The sequence below is a fragment of the Oncorhynchus clarkii genome, chromosome 5 (genome assembly GCF_045791955.1).
Source record: "Oncorhynchus clarkii lewisi isolate Uvic-CL-2024 chromosome 5, UVic_Ocla_1.0, whole genome shotgun sequence".
Taxonomy (NCBI): Eukaryota; Metazoa; Chordata; class Actinopteri; order Salmoniformes; family Salmonidae; genus Oncorhynchus; species Oncorhynchus clarkii.
This window is the reverse complement of record NC_092151.1, coordinates 32465917-32489269: the sequence shown is the minus strand read 5'-3', so window position 1 is coordinate 32489269 and position 23353 is coordinate 32465917. Positions and strand designations below refer to the sequence as shown.

The 23353-nt window shown below is 42.5% G+C and overlaps 1 protein-coding gene across 1 annotated transcript in view; it reads left to right on the top strand.

Moving 5' to 3' along the window:
• Positions 1-14961, top strand: part of LOC139408655 (arrestin domain-containing protein 1-like) — a 51321-nt gene extending 36360 nt beyond the window's left edge. Inside the window, exons 2-8 of the mRNA XM_071152824.1 lie at positions 420-530; positions 2497-2547; positions 7894-8048; positions 8929-9111; positions 9308-9484; positions 12259-12718; positions 12829-14961. Of these exons, the coding sequence (XP_071008925.1) occupies positions 420-530; positions 2497-2547; positions 7894-8048; positions 8929-9111; positions 9308-9484; positions 12259-12718; positions 12829-12902 (1211 nt within the window). The 3' untranslated portion in view covers positions 12903-14961. The remainder of the gene's footprint in view (positions 1-419; positions 531-2496; positions 2548-7893; positions 8049-8928; positions 9112-9307; positions 9485-12258; positions 12719-12828) is intronic.
• The last annotated feature ends 8392 nt before the right edge of the window (positions 14962-23353 follow it).

The following is a 23353-nucleotide window of genomic DNA, read 5'->3' as shown; positions in this document are numbered from 1 at the left end:
ATTAGCTTCTCAGCAACATAATCGATAGCCCCATCGAACAGGTGAGCGGCGAGGCTAATACAGTCTGTGATTCAAATAACTCTACCAACCCATCACTATTGAATGTTGAGTGCTGCTGTTTTTATACAACACAGTGAACACACCAGGACTCAGGGTATTCTCTCTAAAGGGAATACTCTCTGAACACTGGGCTTCTAGTCAACAGAAAAACATATTTATAGACACCATTAATTGAAAACTCTGGTATTCGGTGTTTGTAGCATCCATACCATTTATGGGCTCTGTTTTTTTATACCAGCTCATTACTTAGATTTAAAAAAAAACATTGTGAGAACTACCATTTTAGAGAGTTATGGATGATAGACTAAGTTAGTAAACTGTATACGGTTGATTGACTCTTTTCTTTCTTTCCATTCCAGCCATTAAGGTGAACTGCCTGGGATCATGTGGGGTCTCCAACAAAATGAACGACATGTCATGGACACTGGAAGAGCAATACTTCAGCAGCACACTGTCTGCAGCTGACAAAGGTGAGGACTATGGAAGCCATTTTGGGGCTACTGATTCAACATGTATAGAGTATAAGGTATAGAATGAGAATCTAAATAGAGGCTCTTCAGTGGCCGTGTTGCAGCCCTCTTCATCTCTGTTGATTATAAAATGTATGATAATGTAGCTTTCTGCCTCTCAATTGTGTTTTTGTCCGCAAGAGTGGTTTTGCATTTATATTGGTGATCACTCTAAGGGATAATTAACATTTTCCACAGCTCTTGTGACAAAACTAGTGAAACTGCCATCAGCTAAAGTAGTAGTTCCCTGCATATGGGTGTTCCTGCACTAAATGTTCTGTCTGCCCTCTCAATTACTGATCAAGAGAAGAGATGTGCTGTGCTCCACAGATCCCATCTGTTTAACTGTCTGGTGGTGCTCTGTCCTAGTACTGGTCAGGGAGTTCAGTATGTGATCTGTGAAGAACGTAATTTATGCTGGTTAGATTAACGTACCACCAATATGTTGCTTAATATTTAACTCTACCACCTCTCTCACCTATAGACCCAGTGTTTTTACCAGAGAGCAGAGAGCAGGCTGTTCAACTCTGTTTTCTTTCTTCCTGTCTACATATATAGTATAATCCATATTCTTTCCTTGTTATTTTTATATATTCTATATCCATACTGATTCATTAACCCATAACTTTGGTGTTGAAAGCACTTTGCTCCAACAACCCACTAAGCCGTCTGAACCGCACAATTACAGTCAAGAGAGCTGATTTAATCTTTTTGATGTAATTTAATAATAAAATCAGGAAGGTAGAACTTCTAGACAGAATTCCTCTGTCCAGTGTCTGTGTTATTTTGCCCATCTTAATCTTTTCATTTTATTGGCCAGTCTGAGATATTACTTTTTCTTTGCAACTCTGCCTAGAAGGCCAGCAACCCGGAGTTGCCTCTTCACTGTTGACGTTGAGACTGGTGTTTTGCTGGTACTATTTAATGAAGCTGCCAGTTGAGGACTTGTGAGGCTTCTGTTTCAAGACACTAATGTACTTGTCCTCTTGCTCAGTTGTGCACCGGGGCCTCCCACTTCTCTTTCTATTCTGGTTAGGGCCAGTTTGCGCTGTTCTGTGAAAGGAGTAGTACGCAGCGTTGAATGAGATCTTCAGTTTCTTGGCAATTTCTCACCTGGAATAGCCTTAATTTCTCAGAACAAGAATAGACTGACGAGTTTCAAAAGAAAGGTCTTTGTTTCTGGCCCAAAAATTTGCTTTTCTTAAAAAACAAGGACATTTCTATGTGACCCTAACTTTTGAATGGCAATACTGTATATATATATATATATATACAGTACCAGTCAAAAGTTTAGACACACCTACACATTCAAGGGTTTTTCTTTATTTTTACTATTTTCTACATTGTAAGACATCAAAACTATGAAATAACACATATGGAATCATGTAGTAAGCAAAAAAGTGTATATATAAAAATATAAATATATTTTAGATTCTTCAAAGTAGCCACGCTTTGCCATGATGACAGCTTTGCACAGTCTTGGCATTCTCTCAACCAGCTTCACCTGGAATGCTTTTCCAACAGTTTTGAAGGAGTTCCCACATGTGCTGAGCACTTGTTGGCTGCTTTTGCTTCACTCTGCGGTCCAACTCATCCCACACCATCTCAATTGGGTTGAGGTCGGGTGATTGTGGAGGCCAGGTCATCTGATGCAGCACTCCATCACTCTCCTTCTTGGTCAAATAGCCCTTACACAGCCTGGGGGTGTGTTTGGTGATTGTCCTGTTGAAAAAACAAATGATAGTCCCATTAAGCGGAAGCCAGATGGGATGGCGTATCGCTGCAGAATGTAGTGGTAGCCATGCTGGTTGTGTGAAAACTTACACTGGCTACTAGTCAGTCTGTCTTGCATTCTTTGTCTGTGTGTGTCTGTCTGTCTAAATGTGATTTTGCTTGTCTATCTGACCAAGTGAAATCTCTCTTACAGGTACGCTGGCAGCTGGCGAGCACAGCTTCCCTTTTCAATTTCTCATTCCAGGTATGTTTGGAAATAGTCTGGAAAACCTGTTGAACTGCATTCCACCATGTCAACAATACTGAGGTCAATTTAAAAAAAAAACATCTTTACAGTATACCAGAACTGTTGTTAGTGACGTTGAAGGAAACTGGTAAAACAGCTGATAAAATTTCTTAACAGGCAAAGTGTTTGTTGCCTTTGTAGTATTGCCTAATGCCCTTGGCTCTTTGTCTAACAACGAAAGAACATTCAGTACAGTTTGTACAGGTAAATAAAGAGATGTCTTTTCATATCACAGGTAGGGCACTCTATTGACTCTGTCTCTGCCCTTGTGCTTTATGCACTTCACCTTAAAGAGGGGCTGAACTTCCTGATTTAGCCTCGGTTTCAATTCCCCTCATTAGGAAATGCGACTGAGAATGAGATTTGGGTTTTGGAGGTGTGCTTGGATGTGGGTGTCTTGTGTGTACGGTCAAACATGGGAATTGTTTGTACTGTCACTGACAAAACAGTACACAGTTACAGTCACTCACCCTTCTCAATAACTTGAAACAGTTTAAGGTCTTGTGTCTGGAAGGAGCCTAGGCAAGCTAGCCAACTTCTTTCCCCAATTAGCTTCAGTCAGCCGGTGTGCGACTGTGGCAAAGTTGGTTTGACTTTGGATAGCCTATCTCTGGGGATAGTTAGAGACCATCAATAAATTACACAATGTAAATGAGGCAAAATTTTCATGTTGCCCAGATTTTAGTTGTCTCATTAAATGCTTTAAATATTTGTATATGAATTTCTACAATTTATAGGTGGTTTGAGGTTAAGTCATTGAGCTATTGATTTAAAAAAAATATTGTCCCATGTACATTGTGTAATTTATTGGTGGTCCCTAACTAGCTCCCATAGGGATATCGAATGTCATACCAAGTTTACCATGGGCATTATGTTCGGTGCGCTCCGAATTGATGATTGCTTGGGTGCTGCCAGCTGTAAGCATGTGGGCAGGATTGAAATCAACCCAACTCAAGAAAGACTTTTACGGTACCCGTCATTCCATGACATATATTTTATTCCTAATTATCTCACAAATTGCCATTTTTGACGAGACTGACTTTATAAGAACATTTATCCAAATACACTTTGTCGTCAATTTTGACTCTAGAATGTTTTTGACTCATATTGACGCCACTTTCAAAAGGAGAAGTTGTCCCGTTCGTCATAGTGATGAGACCAAGGCGCAGCGTGATAGGCGTACATACTACTTTAATAAAGAACGAACACTGAACAAAACAACAACACGAATGTGAAGCTATATAACAAGAGTGCTGACAGGTACAAACCAAAAAAAACTAAATGGAAAATGGCAACCTAAATAGGATCCTCAAGCAGAGACAACGATAAACAGCTGTCTCTGATTGGGAACCAATTCAGGACACCATAGACCTACATATACCTAGACATATTAAAACCCCTTAGATATACAAAAACCCTAGAATGGGGAAAACACCAAGACAATACAAAAACTAAACCAACCACCCTTGTCACACCCTGACCTAGCCAAAATAATAAAGAAAACAAAGATAACTAAGGTCAGGGCGTGACAGTAACCCCCCCAAAGGTGCGGACTCCAGGCCGCAAACCTAAACCTATATGGGAGGGTCTGGGTGGGCATCTAACCTCGGTGGCGGCTCTGGTTCTGGACGCCGCCGCTTTTCTTTACACTGAGTCTGTTCTTGTATCACTGACCCGTGGATCATCGTCGGAGACACTGGACTGCGGATCCTCGCCGGATGTTCTGGACTGGGGACCGTCGCTGGAGACCCCGGACTGGGGCCCGGCGCTGGAGGCCCCGGACTGGGGCCCGTCGCTGGAGGCCCCGGACTGTGGCCCGTCGCTGGAGGCCCCGGACTGTGGCCCGTCGCTGGAGGCCCCGGACTGTGGCCCGTCGCTGGAGGCCCCGGACTGTGGCCCGTCGCTGGAGGCCCCGGACTGTGGCCCGTCGCTGGAGGCTCCGGACTGTGGCCCGTCGCGGGAGGCTCCGGACTGTGGCCCGTCGCGGGAGGCTCCGGACTGTGGCACGTCGTTGGAGGTTGGGCCGGACTGGGTACTGTCGCCGGACGCTCTGGACTGGGTACGGTCGCCGGACGCTCTGGACTGCCGAGGCGCACTGTAGGCCTGGTGGTACCAGGCTGGGGACACGCACCTCGGGCGAGGAGTAGGAACAGGGCGTACTGGACTGCCGAGGCGCACTATAGGCCTTGTGCCGGCACTGGTGGTACCGGGCTGGGGACACTCACTTCAGGGCGAGTGCGAGGAGCAGGAACAGGGCATACTGGACCCTGGAGGCGCACTGTAGGCCTGGTGCGTGGTGCCGGCACTGGTGGTACCGGGCTGGTGACACGCACCTCAGGGCGAGTGCAGGGAGGAGGCACAGGATACACTGGACCGTGGAGACACATTGAAGGTCCAGAACATAGAGCTGGCTCAATACGTCCTGGCTGGATGCCCATTCTAGCCCGACAAATGCGAGGAGCTGGAATAGAGCGCACCGGGCTAGAATAGTGCACTGGAGACACCGTGCGCATCTCTGCATAACACGGTGCCTGACCAGTTACACACTCCCCACGGTAAGCATGAGGAGTTGGCTCAGGTCTCCTACCTGACTCTGCCAATCTCCTCGTGTGCCCCCCCAATCTTGGGGCTGCCTCTCGGACTTCCGTGCTAGCCGTGTACCTTCATATCTTCGCTGTTCCTTTATTCTCCTGTATTTCTCCTCATAGTATCGCCGTTCCGCTTTCGCTGCCTCTAACTCCTCCTTAGGACGGCGATACTCCCCCGGCTGTGTCCAGTGTCCTGCTCCATCTAATATCTCCTCCCAGGTCCATCTCCCCTTTAAGCGCTGCTCCTCCTTTTCACACTGTTTGGTCCTGGTTTGGTGGGTTATTCTGTCACATTCGTCATAGTGATGAGACCAAGGCGCAGCGTGATAGGCGTACATACTATTTTAATAAAGAACGAACACTGAACAAAACTATACAAACGAACACCGTGACACTATATAACTAGAGTGCTGACAGGCAACTACACGTAGACAATAACCTACAAAACCAAAATGGCAACCTAAATAGGATCCCCAATCAGAGACAACGATAAACAGCTGTCTCTGATTGGGAACCAATTCAGGACACCATAGACCTCAAATACCTAGACATACTAAAACCCCATATATATACAAAAACCCTAGACAGGCCAGAAACACATAGACAATATAAAAACTAAACCAACCACCCTTGTCACACCCTGACCTAACCAAACTAATAAAGAAAACAAAGATAACTAGGTCAGGGCGTGACAGAGGTTGCTTATTACGTTCATTTATCAATATCTATCACTCCAGTGTTTAATTGCTATATCATAATTACCTCGCCACTGTGGCCTATTTATTGCCTTACCTCCCTTATGTTATCTCATTTTCACACTGTATCTCATTTTCACACTGTATATAGACTTTTCTCTACTGTATTATTGACTGTATGTTTGTTTATTCCATGTGTAACTCTGTGTTGTTGCATGTGTCGAACTGCTTTGCTTTATCTTGACCAGGTCGCAGTTCTAAATAAAAACTTGTTCTCAACTAGCCTACCTGGTTAAGGTGAAAAAAAGGTGAAATAAATAAAAAATTAAATAAATAAATAAAATACTAAATTTGCTCTTTAATCCTAAATGCTTCAGTCAGCCAATATCTCCTGTCTAAGTGGGTGATATATGTCAAAGTCATCCCTGACCAAGTACTAACACAAAGGCAGAGTTAACAAGTGCCAGTAGCCGAGAGAGAGTCATATTGTGTCCCCACAGACACACCCCTGTGTAATAACACATGACATTTAGAATGCTTCTTTTGACTGGACTGTGAACTCGAGTACATGCAGGTGTGAGGTCACAGACAGTTCAGTGTCTGTCCATTAGGCTCCACTCTGTCTGGGCTCGGTGGGGTGGGATGGATGTCTATATATAGTCCTTTAGTCCTGTCAGTGTTTAATTGCGCCTTGTGGGCCCCCTGCCCCCCCGCTGTTCCTCCCACCCTCGTCTACAGAACAGGCAGAAGACATGATAATTCCAGAGCTGATGACGGGATCATCCAGGCAGTGACCCAGTGACAGTGCCCCCTGCTTGTTGTCAGGTCAGGGGCTGACAGGGGAGGCTTTAACATCTAGGCTCGAGAGCTCCTCCAAATAGGATGCTACATTAATACTGCTGTTCATGCTGTGAGGATTGCTGGATGTACTTAAACACTGACAAGTAAAGACTTAAAAACAGGAGCCCTTGGTTCTGTGGAGGATGCTGGAGAAGAGATAGTGGAAGAGCTTTTTGTCAGCCCATAGACTCAGTCAGACAAGTGCCCCTGGTGCTGGGTTCCTTCTGGCCAGGAGCCTGTCTGTGTCTGTTCTGCCAAGCCTTTTACACCCAGCCTGCTGCTCCTCACTAATCCTTATTGACAGCAGGAAATTCCCCTGTGCAGCACCCACTACTGACATTATCATTTAAATGAGTAGGAGTGCAGAATTATAATGGATCATCTCTACCATATTGAATCAATCTATTTATTCCAATGATTTATAGGAATGTACAATAATGTGTTTGGTTAAAGGCCAATGGGTAAATCAGTGGACACCACGCATTCTAATTTGAATGTATCAGCACCTGTCATGCTTTAAGGCATGAGCTGAAAACAATAGATGGACATTTCTATTACACAGTATGACCTTTGTAAATGTATTCGGATTGAGGATATACTGTAGACGTATCTCTGTTTGTCCTTCTTCTCCATTCCTTCTCTCCATCCAACCTCTCAGAATTGTTATTTTTGTCTTTCCCTTCTTCAGTTTTCTTTCCTCATTCCCCTCCCCTCCTCCTTTATCATCTGTCCTTTCTGGACTGTGTAAATCAACAGTGTCCTCCTCCTGTCCTCTTAGGAGGGGATTTGTACAGCTCAGACAGATGAGCACAGACACTTGGTGACAGCGCTGCTAGGAGCACTGAGTATCTGTCCCCCTGATCTGATCTATCTGCCTCCCACTGCTCAGACCAAGCACTGACTGGCATTTCTCTGATAAAGCACACACAATGACAGACATAATTTTAGACTGCCAGTCTGTTTTAGTTAGAATCTCATATTCTTGTTTATAGGATTCATCTGCAGACAGCACAGGCTTTATGAAATAAATGAAACAGCTTTGGTTAATGTCGATGCAGTAGCTGTAGCACTTGATGTCGTGAATTATTTATCCCCATGAGTACATTTTTGTATACAACCTTAAACTTTCTGTGGTCAATCTTGCACTGTCTAATAGCTGTATTTCTCTCTGCCCAACCAAGTGGCTGCCCCGACCTCCTTTGAAGGGCCCTTTGGGAAGATTGTTTACCGTGTGAGAGCCGTCATAGACACACCTCGCTTCTCCAAGGACTACAAGGCCCAGAGGCCCTTCTACCTACTTAACCTGCTCAACCTCAACCAAGTGCCCAACATTGAGGTAAAGACCAGTCAACACTGTCTCAACAATATAATTCAATTGTTTTGTAATGCAGTCATTTCAATGGAATTACCTAAAAAAATAACTAGATATAGTACTTGGCTAGAGACCGTCTACTGGAACAGTAGATAATGTCTGAAGAGGACAATGAACTACCCGTAGAGTGCCCACTTATTTGATCATGCCTTATTTAGTTGGATAGTTATGGGATTTGATTTCAGCACAATGAGCGCAGCACAACCACTATCTTGTCTTTTATTAAAGATTACGGGAGGACTCCTCCTTACCCCCAGCTCTAATTTCTCTGTTTCTATGCTCTGTTCACCTGTCCGTTGGAACGGCTTTTTTTTTTTTTTTTTTAAGTAATTTTTTTACCCCTTTTTTTCTCCCCAATTTTGTGGTATCCAATTGTTGTAGTAGCTACTATCTTGTCTCATTGCTACAACTCCCGTACGGGCTCGGGAGAGACGAAGGTTGAATGTCATGCGTCCTCCGATACACAACCCAGCCAGCCGTACTGCTTCTTAACACAGCGTGCATCCAACCCGGAAGCCAGCCGCACCAATGTGTCGGAGGCTACACCGTGCACCTGGCAACCTTGGCTAGCGCACACTGCGCCCGGCTCGCCACAGGAGTGGCTGGTGCGCGATGAGACAAGGAGATCCCTACCGACCAATCCCTCCCTAACCCGGACGACGCTAGGCCAATTGTGCGTCGCCCCATGGACCTCCCGGTCGCGGCCGGTTACGACAGAGCCTGGGCGCGAACCCAGGGACTCTGATGGCACAGCTGGCGCTGCAGTACAGCCCCCTTAACCACTGTGCCACCCGGAAGGCCCGGAACGGCTTGTTTTATCCTTCCTATGACTGCTTCTCCCCAGCAACCCAGTTATGCTGTGACCACTAAGAGGTTCAGCTACCTCCTGGTGAAGACGGGCACCCTCATGATGAAGGCTTGCAGTGACCAGAGGGGATACACACCAGGCCAGATCATCAGACTAGCCACTGAGATCCACAACAAGTCAGGCAAGGACACGGGCTGTGTGCTGGCCAGCCTCATACAGGTACCCAAGACCTATTTAATGTCTCATGTGCTCTTGTTCCTTTACCTATTTTGTCCTGCAAAACAGATCGTCTGACTGGTTTATGGGCAAATGCTGATATACCATATATATTGATGTGAAGTGATGCTTTGCTCTGTATTGTCTCATCTGTATGTTGGTCTGATGGGCTTCACTCTGATGAATCTCTCCTGATCAGAAAGTGACTTATAAGACCAAACGGGCTGTTTTCGACCTGCGGACCATAGCAGAGGTAGAGGGGGCGGGAGTGAAGGCGGGGAAACACGCTGAGTGGCGGGAGCAAATCATCGTACCGCCCCTCCCCCAGTCTGGCCTGGCCGGCTGTAGCCTTATAGAGATCGATTACTTCATCCAGGTTAGTAACACCCTCAATGAAGTGCACTTGTTGGGATCCCCTCAATGAATAGTGTTGTTCACAAGTGGTGCTTTAGACTTGTAGCAGTTGTACAGTGTTCTTTCTATAGTTGTAGTTAAATAAAGTTGTAATATAAACCAGACACTGTTCCTCATACTGTATCATGGTGCTGTAATCCTCTCATTAACCCAATGCACCTGTGATGTAGTATGCTGTAAATCATTCATGCTCAGTCTCAGATGTCTCTTTAGTGAGTTCAGGGATTATAACTATGGTAATCTCTTGTTCCTAATACAGTATGGCAAAGCAATTTTTGTCAGTACAGTCCTTAAAGGCCCAGTGCAGTCAAAAATGCGATTGTCCTGTGTTTTATATCTATTTCCACACTATGAGGTTGGAAAAGTACTGTGAAATTGGGGAAATGATGTAGGGCTGACCCCATTTAGTCGACTGTTCGATTGTTTGGTCAATAGGCTGTTGGTCGACTGAGATTTTTGTAGTCGAGCAGTTGCAAAAAAACTAAAAACATGGTGTACAAGAAACCTGTCTGAGTGGACTGATCCATTCTGGAGGCTGTGGGGATGGCTCAGTCCATCAGTCTTAAGACATGTGCTACTGAAATTGTATATGGTTATAATATGTAAGAACAATGGTACAACAGAAATAAAGATTTGATTATTTTATAACACACGCGCTTTCTCATGTTGAATAGAGGTCGCTGTCCGCGGTTCTGGAACACATCAACATTGGTGTTGAAAACAATGTGGCGGAGGCAACAGCAGAGTTAGGAGATGAGAAAACAGCCCCTGTTGTAATTGTCTAAGAAAAGTGAGGAGAGAGGAAACGCCAAATTAATTAGGTCTATAATCAATCGCCTTAACTGTTAAACGTGCCTGGCTTTATAAATCATCCATACATATCTACAGAAATAAGACAGATCCTGCTTCTGTTGCCTGTTTAAGTGTTTGGTCGATAGCCTACCGATTCCGTGAGCATCAAGCCTCACGCAACAATTTAACAAATTGGGCTGTTTTTAGTCTTTGCTATGCTCTAATACATTTTGTTAGACCAGCCTATCTGGTGTTATTTGTAATTTATTTAGTGTTGTTTACACTGTTCCAAATGTCAGAAATGATTATTTATAATAATAATAATAACCCTCCTTTTCCCTTGAGCTCCTTATTGTTATTATTATAATTATAATTATTATTATAATAATAAGTAATGTCATTATCATTAGTAGGCTTAGTATAGCAGCCTTGTATAACCACCGTAGGTCTAAGAGCACATCCTGTTTAGTCTTAATATCGTAACTTACTTAGGCCTATATTTCAATAGTTATATAGGCTACTGTATCAATCATCCGTTCATTCGTTCATGTCATCACACAGCATACGAGTCATTCCTGATGTGAAATGCAATCAAGCATTTTAGTTTTCAAATAAAATAAAGCGATAATTTGACTAATTAGTGTAAACAATAAATAGGCCTAAACCGTTCCATTTCAGAAATTGCATTCACGAATGAATGCGACTGTTTTTAGTCTTTGCTGTAATAAAGGCTTTACCAAAAATAATAAAGAATTACACCAGACTCTCTGGTACGTTAATCATTTATTTAGTGTTGTTTACAATGTTACAAACGGTCAGAAAAAGTATATTGTAAACTAACAGCGCCTGTTTGGCACACACAGGCCTAATATGCACACAGTGCTTGCTTCTTATCTTATTTTTCTTGATCTCCAGTATTTTCCACAACTAGTCAAATTTATTCCACACATCTTCCCCTTTACCTCCTGCGCAACCAGCAACCTGCTTCGAGTTAATTTGTCACTTCCTCTGCATCCATTATGCTGTCACGTGTTACGGTGTTCAGAGTTTGTTATAACCAATTTATTGACCTGATTATGATATGCTATAGGTCAGGCCCTATTGGTCACGTGCATTCGAAGCATACATGTGTCACCTAAAGAGAGCAATGAGGGATTTCGGTAACAGAACTTTTCAGTCAGAAATGGGTGTAATTATGTTGCAGCTTCAGCAACATGGACAGTGCAATACACACTGATGTTCTGTGGTGGTCGCTGCAGCAGGGAAGAGAGAGAGACAACGGGTGCTAGTCACACAGCCACTGCTGTCTTCTCTTTTTCTTTACACAGCGCAGCAAGTCTGAGCCAGATGGCACAATCAAATCAATTGCCGTCGGATTCCCTCTAGTCATTTGTGTCTCTTAATTATTTCATCAAACAGTTCGCTTAAAGCATTAGACAAGCTCAGTGTATATAGTTGATTTGATTAAAACACAGGATGTGTCTATATATGGAAAAATGCATGTTTAAAAATGTTGTCCAATCGATTGGTCGAAAGAACAGACAACTCTTGGTCGACCAAGATTTTGTTGTTGTTGGGAACAGCCCAAACATTATGACAATGCCCTTTTACTGTAAAAGACGGTAAATTAGTTAGTAGACCAATAAGAAAGAGCGTTCCAAACTGCTCTGCCAATAACAGCTAGTTTTCAGTTTTCCCCTCCCCCTCAGACCAATCCCAGACAGTCCTAGCCAAATTCTTGCTTGAGAAATTACTCTTTACTAAGAAGCTATTTTTGTTTCTTTTTTACAATTTTAATTGAAAACAATCACATTAAGGTACTTAATTGTTACCCATAAATGGTTTGATATTGAGATGAGAATAGCTGCATTGCAGTGTTAAAGGAGCATCTTGGAATGATAGGATGTTTAAACACATTTACATTGTATCTTGTGACCGCTGCAGGTATCACTAAAGTCCCCCGAGACAGTTGTCACTTTACCCATCTACATCGGGAACATCGCTGTCAACTTGATCCCGTCACGACCTATGCCCTCAACTCCAGCCCCAACAACCATCAGCCCCAACCCAGAAGGGGTTACCCCGAGCGCGCCCCCGGCTGAGGAGGACTTGGAGGAGGTGTTGGGTGCAGGGGGTTCAGTCAGCGAGGAGATCCCCACAAAGAGTCACTCCCAGCAGGACCAATCCGGTCAGCCCCCCACCATGTCCGCCAGTGCATTCAGCTACACTCCCGGTGTAGATTTCCCCCCCAGCCAGCGACGTGCCAATGACACCTCAACGCCTCTGTTCTGTGTGTCTACTGGGGCCACCATCCCCTTCTTCACAGAAGGAAACGCCACCCCAGTACCCACGTCCTGTCCTCTCATACTCCCCCCTGAGTACAGCACCTGGGACTTCACACATGGTGAGTCACCCCCCCCCCCAAAACTGTGTCAGTAGGATGATCAATGATTAGTGAACAATGGCCTACTATATAGTCTGACTGTTTCTCTGGTTTGTCTGTGTATCTTACAGAACCCCCTCCCACATATGAGGAGAGCTGCAGCAGTAACAACTCCAGCTTCAACAACAGCAGACCGCAGGAGTGAGGACTGAGCATAATGCAGCTCACAACCACAATTACACTCCCTAAAGGACCAATAGGATACTGCAACCCTTTCTCCAAGTGCACAGAACTTGCTCTCCTCCTAAATATTACTTTAAAATATATTTTTTAAAGGGATCATATCAGATTTTGTATTATAGTTTATACCCCCTTCTCCCTGGCTTAAAGGACCTGCTGTTATATAGATGGAATGAGAGTGCAAATTCCCTGTGCATAACAGGAGGACTTCAGAGGTAACTTATAGAAGGTAGGATATTCCATAATTGGAGTCTATTGGAGACTAAACGTAGTGGGTAATACAAATTGTGAATATTCTTGCATTGTTGACTTGAAATTGTTGTAGGCCTGCTACTATATCTCCTTTTTCATCCTTCAAACACAACCAAAATCTGGTCTTTATTGTAGTTTCTTTCCAAATGTGCACACTACTGTAATTCCGATCCACTTCCACCGCAGTGGCTCCCTCTTTTGATGAGTGGAGTAGGGGTGGCCTAGCTGGACATGAGGTTCTTAGCATGTCTACCCCCTGGTGGCCATCAACGGAAGAGAATGGAGCCTATTGGAAAAGCTTCAGATCTTCACTTAAGTTCAATGATGCCTGCTGACGAAGAACATACTCCATCAACCTGTGATCTACTGACAAGGAGCTTCTGGAATGTGCATCTTGTCTTGTCACACCTCGTCATCCTGAAACAGACAAGCGGGACATTGTACTCTTGGGTATGCAGGGGAACTGACGTAGCAAGGGTTGATATGCATTTATGACATCTGATGCAAACACCAACTTTTCTTTCACCTTCTTTACCCTGAATTAATGGAGATGATCTGTTGATTATCCCCATGTGGCCTTAACTCATTCTGTTCTAACTACATTACTATGTGCTGATGAAGACAGTTGTCTTCAGGGTTGCTGTTGCTTTTGAAATAGCAGTCCATGCTGATCAAATGTGTTGGTGTGACAACCAACAGTGTTAAATGTTCAAGCACAAGACAGCACTTTTTGACAGTTTGAAAACTGTGCATGTATCTGTTTTTGTGTGTGAATGAGTATATAGTGTACCAGTTTGTGTGTGAATGGGTATATAGTGTACCAGTTTGTGTGTGAATGGGTATATAGTGTACCAGTTTGTGTGTGAATGGGTATATAGTGTACCAGTTTGTGTGTGAATGGGTATATAGTGTACCAGTTTGTGTGTGAATGTGTATAAAGTGTACCAGTTTGTGTGTGGCTGATCGCCCCTCCTGTCTTTGATAGTTGATAGCGTTGGACCTCTCAATTTGAAAGCCAAACATCAGGCAACATCATCCACTCTGTTTGTATGAGTGTTTGTTTTGTATGTCTGTCTTGTTTCTGTCTCAATTACAGCATCCTTTTTTATTTATAAGCCAACCTCATTGTGGCTTATGTATTCACAGAGTTGTATGAAACAACCTTTAGCACCTGCTGTGGGAATACATGTACCACCATCCCTCCTCAAAAGGTAGCCTATATAGTACAGTCCCAGCCTTTAATACCAGAAAATAGATTGCAGATGGTATTGGGAATTGATCTGTGGTTCAGACCACCGCTCTATACTCATGTTTTATTTGTATTTTACCATTATTTAACTAGGCAAGTCAGTTAAGAACAAATTCTTATTTTTAATAAGGTATCAGCTCTGGAAGAACCATAGAAATTACACCTGTATTTACCATGTGCTATTCCGTTATCGCCAAGATTTCTACGGCAGCTTGGTTCTCGAGTCATTTCAGGCTGCCTTTATCAATCCTGCCCCATTGTTTGTATTTCTCTTCACGAAAGTACTATAGCTTTATAAACTCCGACATGTTTTTCATTGTCCATTCTTTTCCCCTCACAAATGGGTGTGTGGTTTTGTATTTTTCTATTTGTAAACAGTTTTCTGGTGCATATGGTAGCCATTTGAGAGAGAGAAAATATTCTGGAAAATAGTAGCATCCTGGTTAATCAATGTAATATTTCAATTTGTTGTAAATCCAAATTGTACAGTGTACCAATAAAATTATCTGTCATATCATTTGTACTGGCTTTGTAATGTAAAGTGGTTTGTTGGGCCCTATATTTAAGAAACCTGTCCCGAAGTACATAGATTGTTAGATTATGAAGCTATAAAAGTGGTTGGCTAAGGAGAATAAAAAGGTGACCTCAGGTGCCGTCAAAATAAATGGGTTTATCAACCGTGTGCGCTCTGCCAGGGATTTTTTTCCATCCTATATGCCTCATGCTACAGAAACAGGAGACAGGCTCTTGGTCCTATGAGCCATTCCGGCTTGTGCAAGGCTACTTACTCACATATCTTGGTGTGACTATTATACACTATACTGCCTTCCTTATAATGCTTTGACAATGGAATGATAGCCAAGATAATGTCCAGTAGCCAAGATAATGGGCGCAACAGGGGAGAGTGTGAGAGGAGCAAGGAGGAACCAGCCTGATCGTCTCAGGGCTCACCACTTCACTGTTTACTGCAGCACCGCTCTTCCTCTGTTGCCATAGAAACTGCTTAGCCCGACTCCATCATCCTCCCTGTGTTACACAAGGACATGGACCACAGAGCTTATGTCTGTTTGCATACATGCCTTCGGATGGAGGGACTATAATCTGCAAGGGCTACATAATATCACATAATTTCCCATAATCTGTGCTCTATCACTGCATAATATTCTATGCTGGAATGAGTATCCCATGCTGATTTTGTTCAGGTGTCATGATACAAAAGCTACACTGTTGGATCTTTTCTAAGGGAGGAAAATATTAGGGCCAACTTCTATACTCTGTATTGCATTGTCTTGAGTGCCACCATCTGCTGTGATGATGACACCGACCAGGTGTGTGGACTGTAGGCCTTTATCATTATAAGGGGATAGCCAGCATGAGGGTTTGCACTCAGGCTAGAATGGAAGGCTGCCGGTGCGTAGGAGAAAAAATATATGTAGTTCAAAAGGTACTCATAGTCAAAACCATAAAAAACAAACCAGGGAGGCAGAAATGCAAAAAAAAGTATTCATTTAATCCAGTCGGGAAAGAAATTGAAAGTGCAAGTGGCTATAAATAAATTACAATTGTCTGCATAGGTTTTGGCCTTTTGCCTTCATCTGCGCTGTACAAACAAATTAAGGAGACACACCTGCTGAGTATTAAATGCAACAAGTGCAAACAATTTATTAGATACTGTTGAATCTATATATCATTAACCACAGGAGGGAGATAGAGAGCCAATAGTGGTGCATTAAAGCGTTTCTCTTGTTTACTGCTAAACTGTTCACTACTTTAATTCACAACATACTAATTTAATTGTATTTTAAAAAATAAATGTACATCAGTTTGTTAAACAAACAGAAATGACTGTAACAGGCTTTAAAAACATGTTTACTTGGTTTTTGACATAATGCAATAACTATAATGTTTAGGCCGACAACAAATATATTTGTAGATGTGTTTAAAATATTTTTGCATTAATGTAGTTTATTAAATCCAAAATTATTGTGCAACGGGCTTTAAAAATATATATTATTTAGTGTCAAGTCCTCCCTCAAATCGGCAGACCTGAAAAGATGGGTTGGAGCCAACATCTCTGTCAATAAGGCCCAAAATGATACCAGTCCTCCTCAGGTTGAGGCTGTGAAAGAAGGCAAGGGGAGGTTCAAATTCCTCCCTAGAAAGTTAAGGATTAAACTCAAGGTACACCATCAATGTTTCTATTTTCAAGCTAGAATCCTTAGTTGTTACATCGTTTTTTTTTAAACTTATGAATGAATTATATGTGTTTATAAATTCCTCATGAGCTTAGTTCAACTGCTGTACCCCATCAGAACCCAATATATAAGCTTGTTTTAATCCAATGTTGGTAAACCATGCAGATCAGCTTGTCTAGTTGTCCGGTCCTCTGAGGCAGATCAGGACCAGGGTCCTCATGAGGATGAATATGTGCAAAATACAGATAAGCGTTGATGTTTCATGTGTTAGGTTCTTATTTTTCAGAGTCAATAACTCACGGACACTAGAGAAGCTTTAGCCAAGTTTAATTCTGCCCAAAGGTTCTGTACAGCTGTAATTCAGACAGCAAAACATTTCTCACCATCACAGTTATATACATGCCACTTAAGACACTCCTCCTTCTCGCCAATCCTTATATTTTATGGTTCAACAGGAAAAGGTTAACAGGATACCTAACCCTTATTACTCCCTTAAGGGGATCTGACCTCACCTCCTGATCTCAACCTAATCCACAGATGTCCATCTGTCTATCCCCCAACACATTTCAAAGCCACGCCATTTATATAAACTTGGAAATTACTAATAAATTGATAAAAAATGATAATAAAACATTAATTTAAAAAAACTACAATGATTATAAAACATTAATTAAACAAACAAATGGAACAAACAATGAACAAACATTCACCGCAAGGTTTACAAGTTCAGAGACTTATGGCCTCTTATTTCCATCTTTCGCACATAACAAAATTCCATTCCAGCTGAATCTGCGGTCTTGTTATATGTCATATGGAGCAGCTTTTAGATTCTCTACTTCCCCCTTCTGGTTCCTAAGAGAGTCAGAGCACAAGACTTGGAAAGCAACAAAAAGACACACAAAACATAACAGTATTAACAATGTGATAAGCTATGCATAATTATATATGCATGAAAACCAAAGTCTGAGACCCTGACAATTCCCACTCTCTCTTCACCTGACTCTATGCCTCCCAGATACTTTCCTGCCGAGTTCCACAAAAATTAAAGCTCTAAAAAGCTTCCTCATGCTTACGCCCAGTCTACCCCTTTCGGCCCCAGGTTCCGAGAGGTGTTCCCAAGTCATGTCATTTTCACTTTGTTCCCCATCTCCTCCATTTCACCTGATAGACAAGTCACCTGATATGCAAGTGTGTATCCCTAATCAACATTACATCCTCTTGAGGTAACTCAGCACTGTATCTGCTTTCACATCAATGCCTTCAACATTTTGTTCAGAGTACAATTACCCCTCTATCATATGATGCATTAACCAATAAAACATCTAACCCAACCCAACTATGATGTGTAAAGTAGCTCCCAGACTCAACCCATCTGTATGTCCTACAGTGGAATCGTGTCTCTCTCACTCCGCTTCCTCTGTCATGGTATTTTCACACACCCATTATGCAATTGAACCTCACTTCACATGAGAACTATGCAGCCTCCCCAGGGAGAGACATGACGATCTTTACCACTGCAGGTACTGTACGGAGTAGTGTGTGTCCAAAACCAACGCTGTCCCAACTCCCCCGCCTGGTGTCTCTTGATGTACACTCATTCTCCAGTATTCGGCCCGTGCCATTGGTTATATCTCTGCTTTCACCTGAGGATATACACACTGCAACACATGGGTCATTTCCTGACAACATAATTTGTGATATTTGAATAACCGCATCCCCTGTCCTCCCATCGGTCCCCCAGTTACGAGTCCATGTGACATGAGTCGTCATAAACTGATATCCCAACAATGCTACTAAAGTAACCATTGCTACTTCCAACATGGCCCTTGACTATAGTCTCATAATACCCCTCATTTGCGCAGTAGCCCAATTCCATGCTGTCAATATAGCATCCTTCGCTACTAATACTGCTCCTTCCATTACTGTCCCTACAGCTCCATCAGTTGCTGTCCCTACTGCTCCTTCCGTTACTGTCCCTACAGCTCCTTCCGTTACTGTCCCTACCTCTTGCATGTAATCTGTCAAATGTTCACCGGCTTTTAGAAATTGGAATTAATTAATTAATATCCAACCTAACAAAACTCTGAGTCACAGGTGTCCTGAAAGGTTACCATCGTGTCTGAAATGCCACCACTATCTCTTCTACTCTTACCATAATGTTAAACTAAATCCCCATATTGTGCACAGCTAGCTGCTATCCCTCTTCTATGAGCTTCTCCTATATCAATATTCAGTCTCTGGGAATGATACTCCTCTATCATTACATCTAAACCACAACACATTATACTTCTAATGCATTTTCTACAGTTATATACATACTAACACGTTCTCAAATCAGTTAGTCAATATACATCATTCCCTCCTCTGGAACAATGAACACTCATGTTCCACCAAACCTAAAAACATATTGACTTGAAAAGAAAAGAGAAACAAAGTACATGTTTAATAACATAGCACCATTCATTGATGCGATGTAACATAACAATTCTGAATACAGGGTAAAACAAAAAAAACTTTCATGGTTGTCCCAAGCTATGATCCATGATGCATTTTTAGTCTAAATAGTTTGCAGGGCGTATAATCCCCACCCCCCTTTCCTTCACCTGGCACTTATCGTTCTAGTGTGTCTTCTTTAGATATCGTTTACAGTTCATTTTCCCAACGGCACATGTAACTTTTTCCTGTCACATTTCATGGCCCTTGATAATGTCCCGATTTTAATATCCAAGTAGACACCTCCCTTTCTCCCACGTGCAGGATTCTCTCACCTGAGCTTGTTCTCTCTCTCCAAGCTCACTCCACACGCGCTCTCAGCACCCTGGCTCTGGTTTATGGCTCGGACTCAGATAGGAGTGGTAAGAGTCACTGTCTCTGATTGCACGCCTATGTCGCTCTTTCTTCAGCCGGTTAGGGAGGGTTTTGAGGTCTACACACACTGTCTATGGTCAAATTATCCTACCATGCATTAAGACACGATCTGACGTCACCTTCCATGATAACCTCAAAAAAAGCACAGATCACAACAGTTAAGTTCAGTACATTTCTGTTTCAGGAAACCAGACAAACATTGATTATATGACGAATTATGAAATTAACCTTTTCTTAATAACATCTCTAAAAAAGCATAACATAATGTTACTGCTAAAACTATTTTCTAAATTACTCCATACTCCCTTATTCTACTGGTGACCTCTAAAAAGAGTTACCAGATCATGAAGTCAGCACCCTAACCCCTCACAGAATTCCCATTCCAGGATCCCAATCTGGTGATATTTGTATCAAAACAAAAACACAACATGAAATCAGCAATACCTATATCACAATCCATTTGATGTAACTGCCATCCCTTATTAACATATATTTTTATTTCTATATGCAGCCTGAACACAGTACCACTGTATAAGTACCCAAAGACCAGGACCTCACGGAAGAGGTCATTTTCCCTTTTCAAACATGTGATTAAAAAAAACATGTTAAATCAAAAATAAAACAATTCGAATAACCAATCAACTTAGAACAATATCCTAAAGTAATGGTACAACTTGGATAGAGAATGGTGTTTCTCATTAATTTTATAATGAAATCCCCCTGTTCTGTCAATTTCTAATGAGGGTGATCATTTCTCATTAGGATTTTTTAGTATACAGGGCTTTCTACACCATTAAAATGCTTCCTATCCCTTTCCTTCGGAAACCCTTTAAATACCCCCTAATTTCCATCCTCCTGCATACCCAATTTAACTGAATTGAAAAGACTCCATCCAATAAATCCCCCAACACAGCGACAGTCTCTCTCCAACAATTCACTGGTCTCCATTTCCCCACGTGATTCTCCATAATCACCATACACATAAAAAATAATGTGAAGTTAATTTTAGGTTAGGTAACCCCTATACTAATTCCTTGTGACCCCTCCCTCCTTTCATGCATTCTAGAATTCCATTCCAGAATAAAACCACATAAAATGTCTAATGATTTAAACAAACCCTAAGGCCTTCTGCATTTGCAAGGAGTGTTTGGCCATTTAATTGAAATGTGTTACCCTTTAGAATCCATTCCCCTGGCATTTCGTCTAGAATCTCCAACCCAAAATACGTTTTCCTGTGGCAAATTTAGCCAATTTCTCCTCGTAAGGAAACTGCAACATTTATGTGGTTCTCTAACACCTTCTCCCACCAAGGCAGCCAGCCGCCTTAGCCATTTCATCTGCTTTACGATTACCTATGGCGATTTTATCTGTAAGACTAGTATGACCTTCACGTTCCACCACTGCTAATTCACTGGGTAACTGACATGCTTCTAATAATGCCTCTACCCCCAGACCATTTTTTTATTGGTGTTCCTGTCGCTGTTAACATGTCCCGTTGTGACCACAATGTCCGAAATAATAAACTACTCCAAATGCATACCACACACAGCGTACCCCGTTACTCTATTTCCTTCTGTGTTCATGTAACTAGAGCCATCTGTATACAAGACTTTTCCAAATTCCAACGCTCTCTCTTGCAAATCAGGCCTAGGTTTAGGAGTAATCTGATCTGGGTCACATGTAGGCAATTCACCCTCCCAAGACAACAGCATTAACGACGCAGGTTTCAAAGCACCAATCTTATGAAATTGTAGATTTTCCCCATTTAACGTTAACTCCCATTTTGTCCATCTTGCAGTACTAACATGTTGTGCTTTCGTGCTGTTCACTATGGTTGCTAATGCGTGTGGAACATACAAATCTACTTTTTGACCCATTATAATGGAAGCCGTGTTATGCAACACCATTTCAGTCGCCTGTACCGCCCTAAAGCACGGTGGCATTCCTTTTGCCACCGAGTTTAGCTATTTACACCAGTACATTACTGGTCTCTCTCTCCTCCCACGACTCTGCGCAACCACCGCGCCACAACGTCCCTCCTGTTCTTGAACAAACATTTTAAAATATAATTTTATGTTTGGAAATCCCAATGGTGGCACTTGACACAATTGCTTCTTTAACTCGACAAACACTTCCCTCACACTCTTGATTATTGTACCATCACATTACCTACAATTGACACCCTTTAAATGATTGTTTCAATGCAAAATGATACCAAGTGGGACTTTTTGTAAATCCCATCGGTACTCTACTAAAAGTTAGATAAAACGTGCTTTCTTACGTCTTGTCTTCCATCACATAGAAACTGTAATCTCTATGAACCACTTATCAATCGAACAGAGACTATACACCGCTAGGTAAAAGTTCCATACTTGCTAATCTCAAAACGATGAGTTGTTACTCTTTTGAAAAAGATGCAACCTCTTGCCTGGCAGCATTTGCTACAAATACAGCAGGCTCCATACCCACTTTACACTCCCTTTTCCAATGACCAAAAGCCCCACACCTAAAACAGCCAGTGTTCCTCAGTAAGGAAAGTAGAAATTGGCTGTCCTAAAAGTCGCAAAATGATGTCATAACCTAATTTGCATAATTGGCCTTGTGCATAATCCAGAGGAGGAATGGGAGAAGGTCATGTGGTCTGATGAGACAAAAATAGAGCTTTCTGGTCTAAACTCCACTCACTGTGTTTGGATGAAGAAGAAGGATGAGTACAACCCCAAGAACACCATCCCAACCGTGAAGCATGGAGGTGGAAACATCATTCTTTGGGGATGCTTTTCTGCAAAGGGGACAGGATGACTGCACCGTATTGAGAGGAGGATGGATGGGGCCATGTATCGCGAGATCTTGGCCAACAACCTCCTTCCCTAAGTAAGAGCATTGAAGATGGGTCGTGGCTGGGTCTTCCAGCATGACAACGACCCGAAACACACAGCCAGGGCAACTAAGGAGTGGCTCCGTAAGAAGCATCTCAAGGTCCTGGAGTGGCCTAGCCAGTCGCCAGACCTGAACCCAATAGAAAGTCTTTGGAGGGAGCTGAAAGTCCGTATTGCCCAGCGACAGCCCCGAAACCTGAAGGATCTAGAGAAGGTCTGTATGGAGGAGTGGGCCAAAATCCCTGCTGCAATGTGTGCAAACCTGGTCAAGAACTGCAGGAAACGTATGATCTCTGTAATTACAAACAAAGGTTTCTGTACCAAATATTAAGTTCTGCTTTTCTGATGTATCAAATACTTATGTCATGCAATAAAATGCAAATGAATTACTTAAAAATCATACAATGTGATTTTCTGAATTTTTGTTTTAGATTCCATCTCTCACAGTTGAAGTGTACCTATGATAAAAATTACAGACCTCTACATGCTTTGTAAGTAGGAAAACCTGCAAAATCGGTAGTGTATCAAATACTGTAGTTGTGATGGACGCTGTAGGAGAGAGGAATAACATCGTGGGAGAGACAAAAAGTGAACTACAAATGAACTTTCTTCTGTCAATTCTTGTTTTTTTTATGTCACAATTCCAACCCTCCTCCTTTATCCGGGCTTGGGACCAGCAAAAGTGACCCAAAAGTGACCGGCAAAAGTGACCCAAAAGAGACTGGCAGAGTTACTTCGTTTTTTTTCTAATTTGGTTTGGTTTTTAACCTTGTGGTCCACTTAGGAGCCTACAACAAGTCACAGTAAAACAATAACATTTTTAAGTATACAATCTAAATGGACCAAAAAGAGATTGTCAATGGCAATGTGAGAAAATTATGTTAACTAGTCTGGCCCTAATTCAGGTAATTTCTTTTCATGTAAACCAGGGCGGGATGAAACAGCGGCGGCTTCCCGCGTGCGCGATTCATTT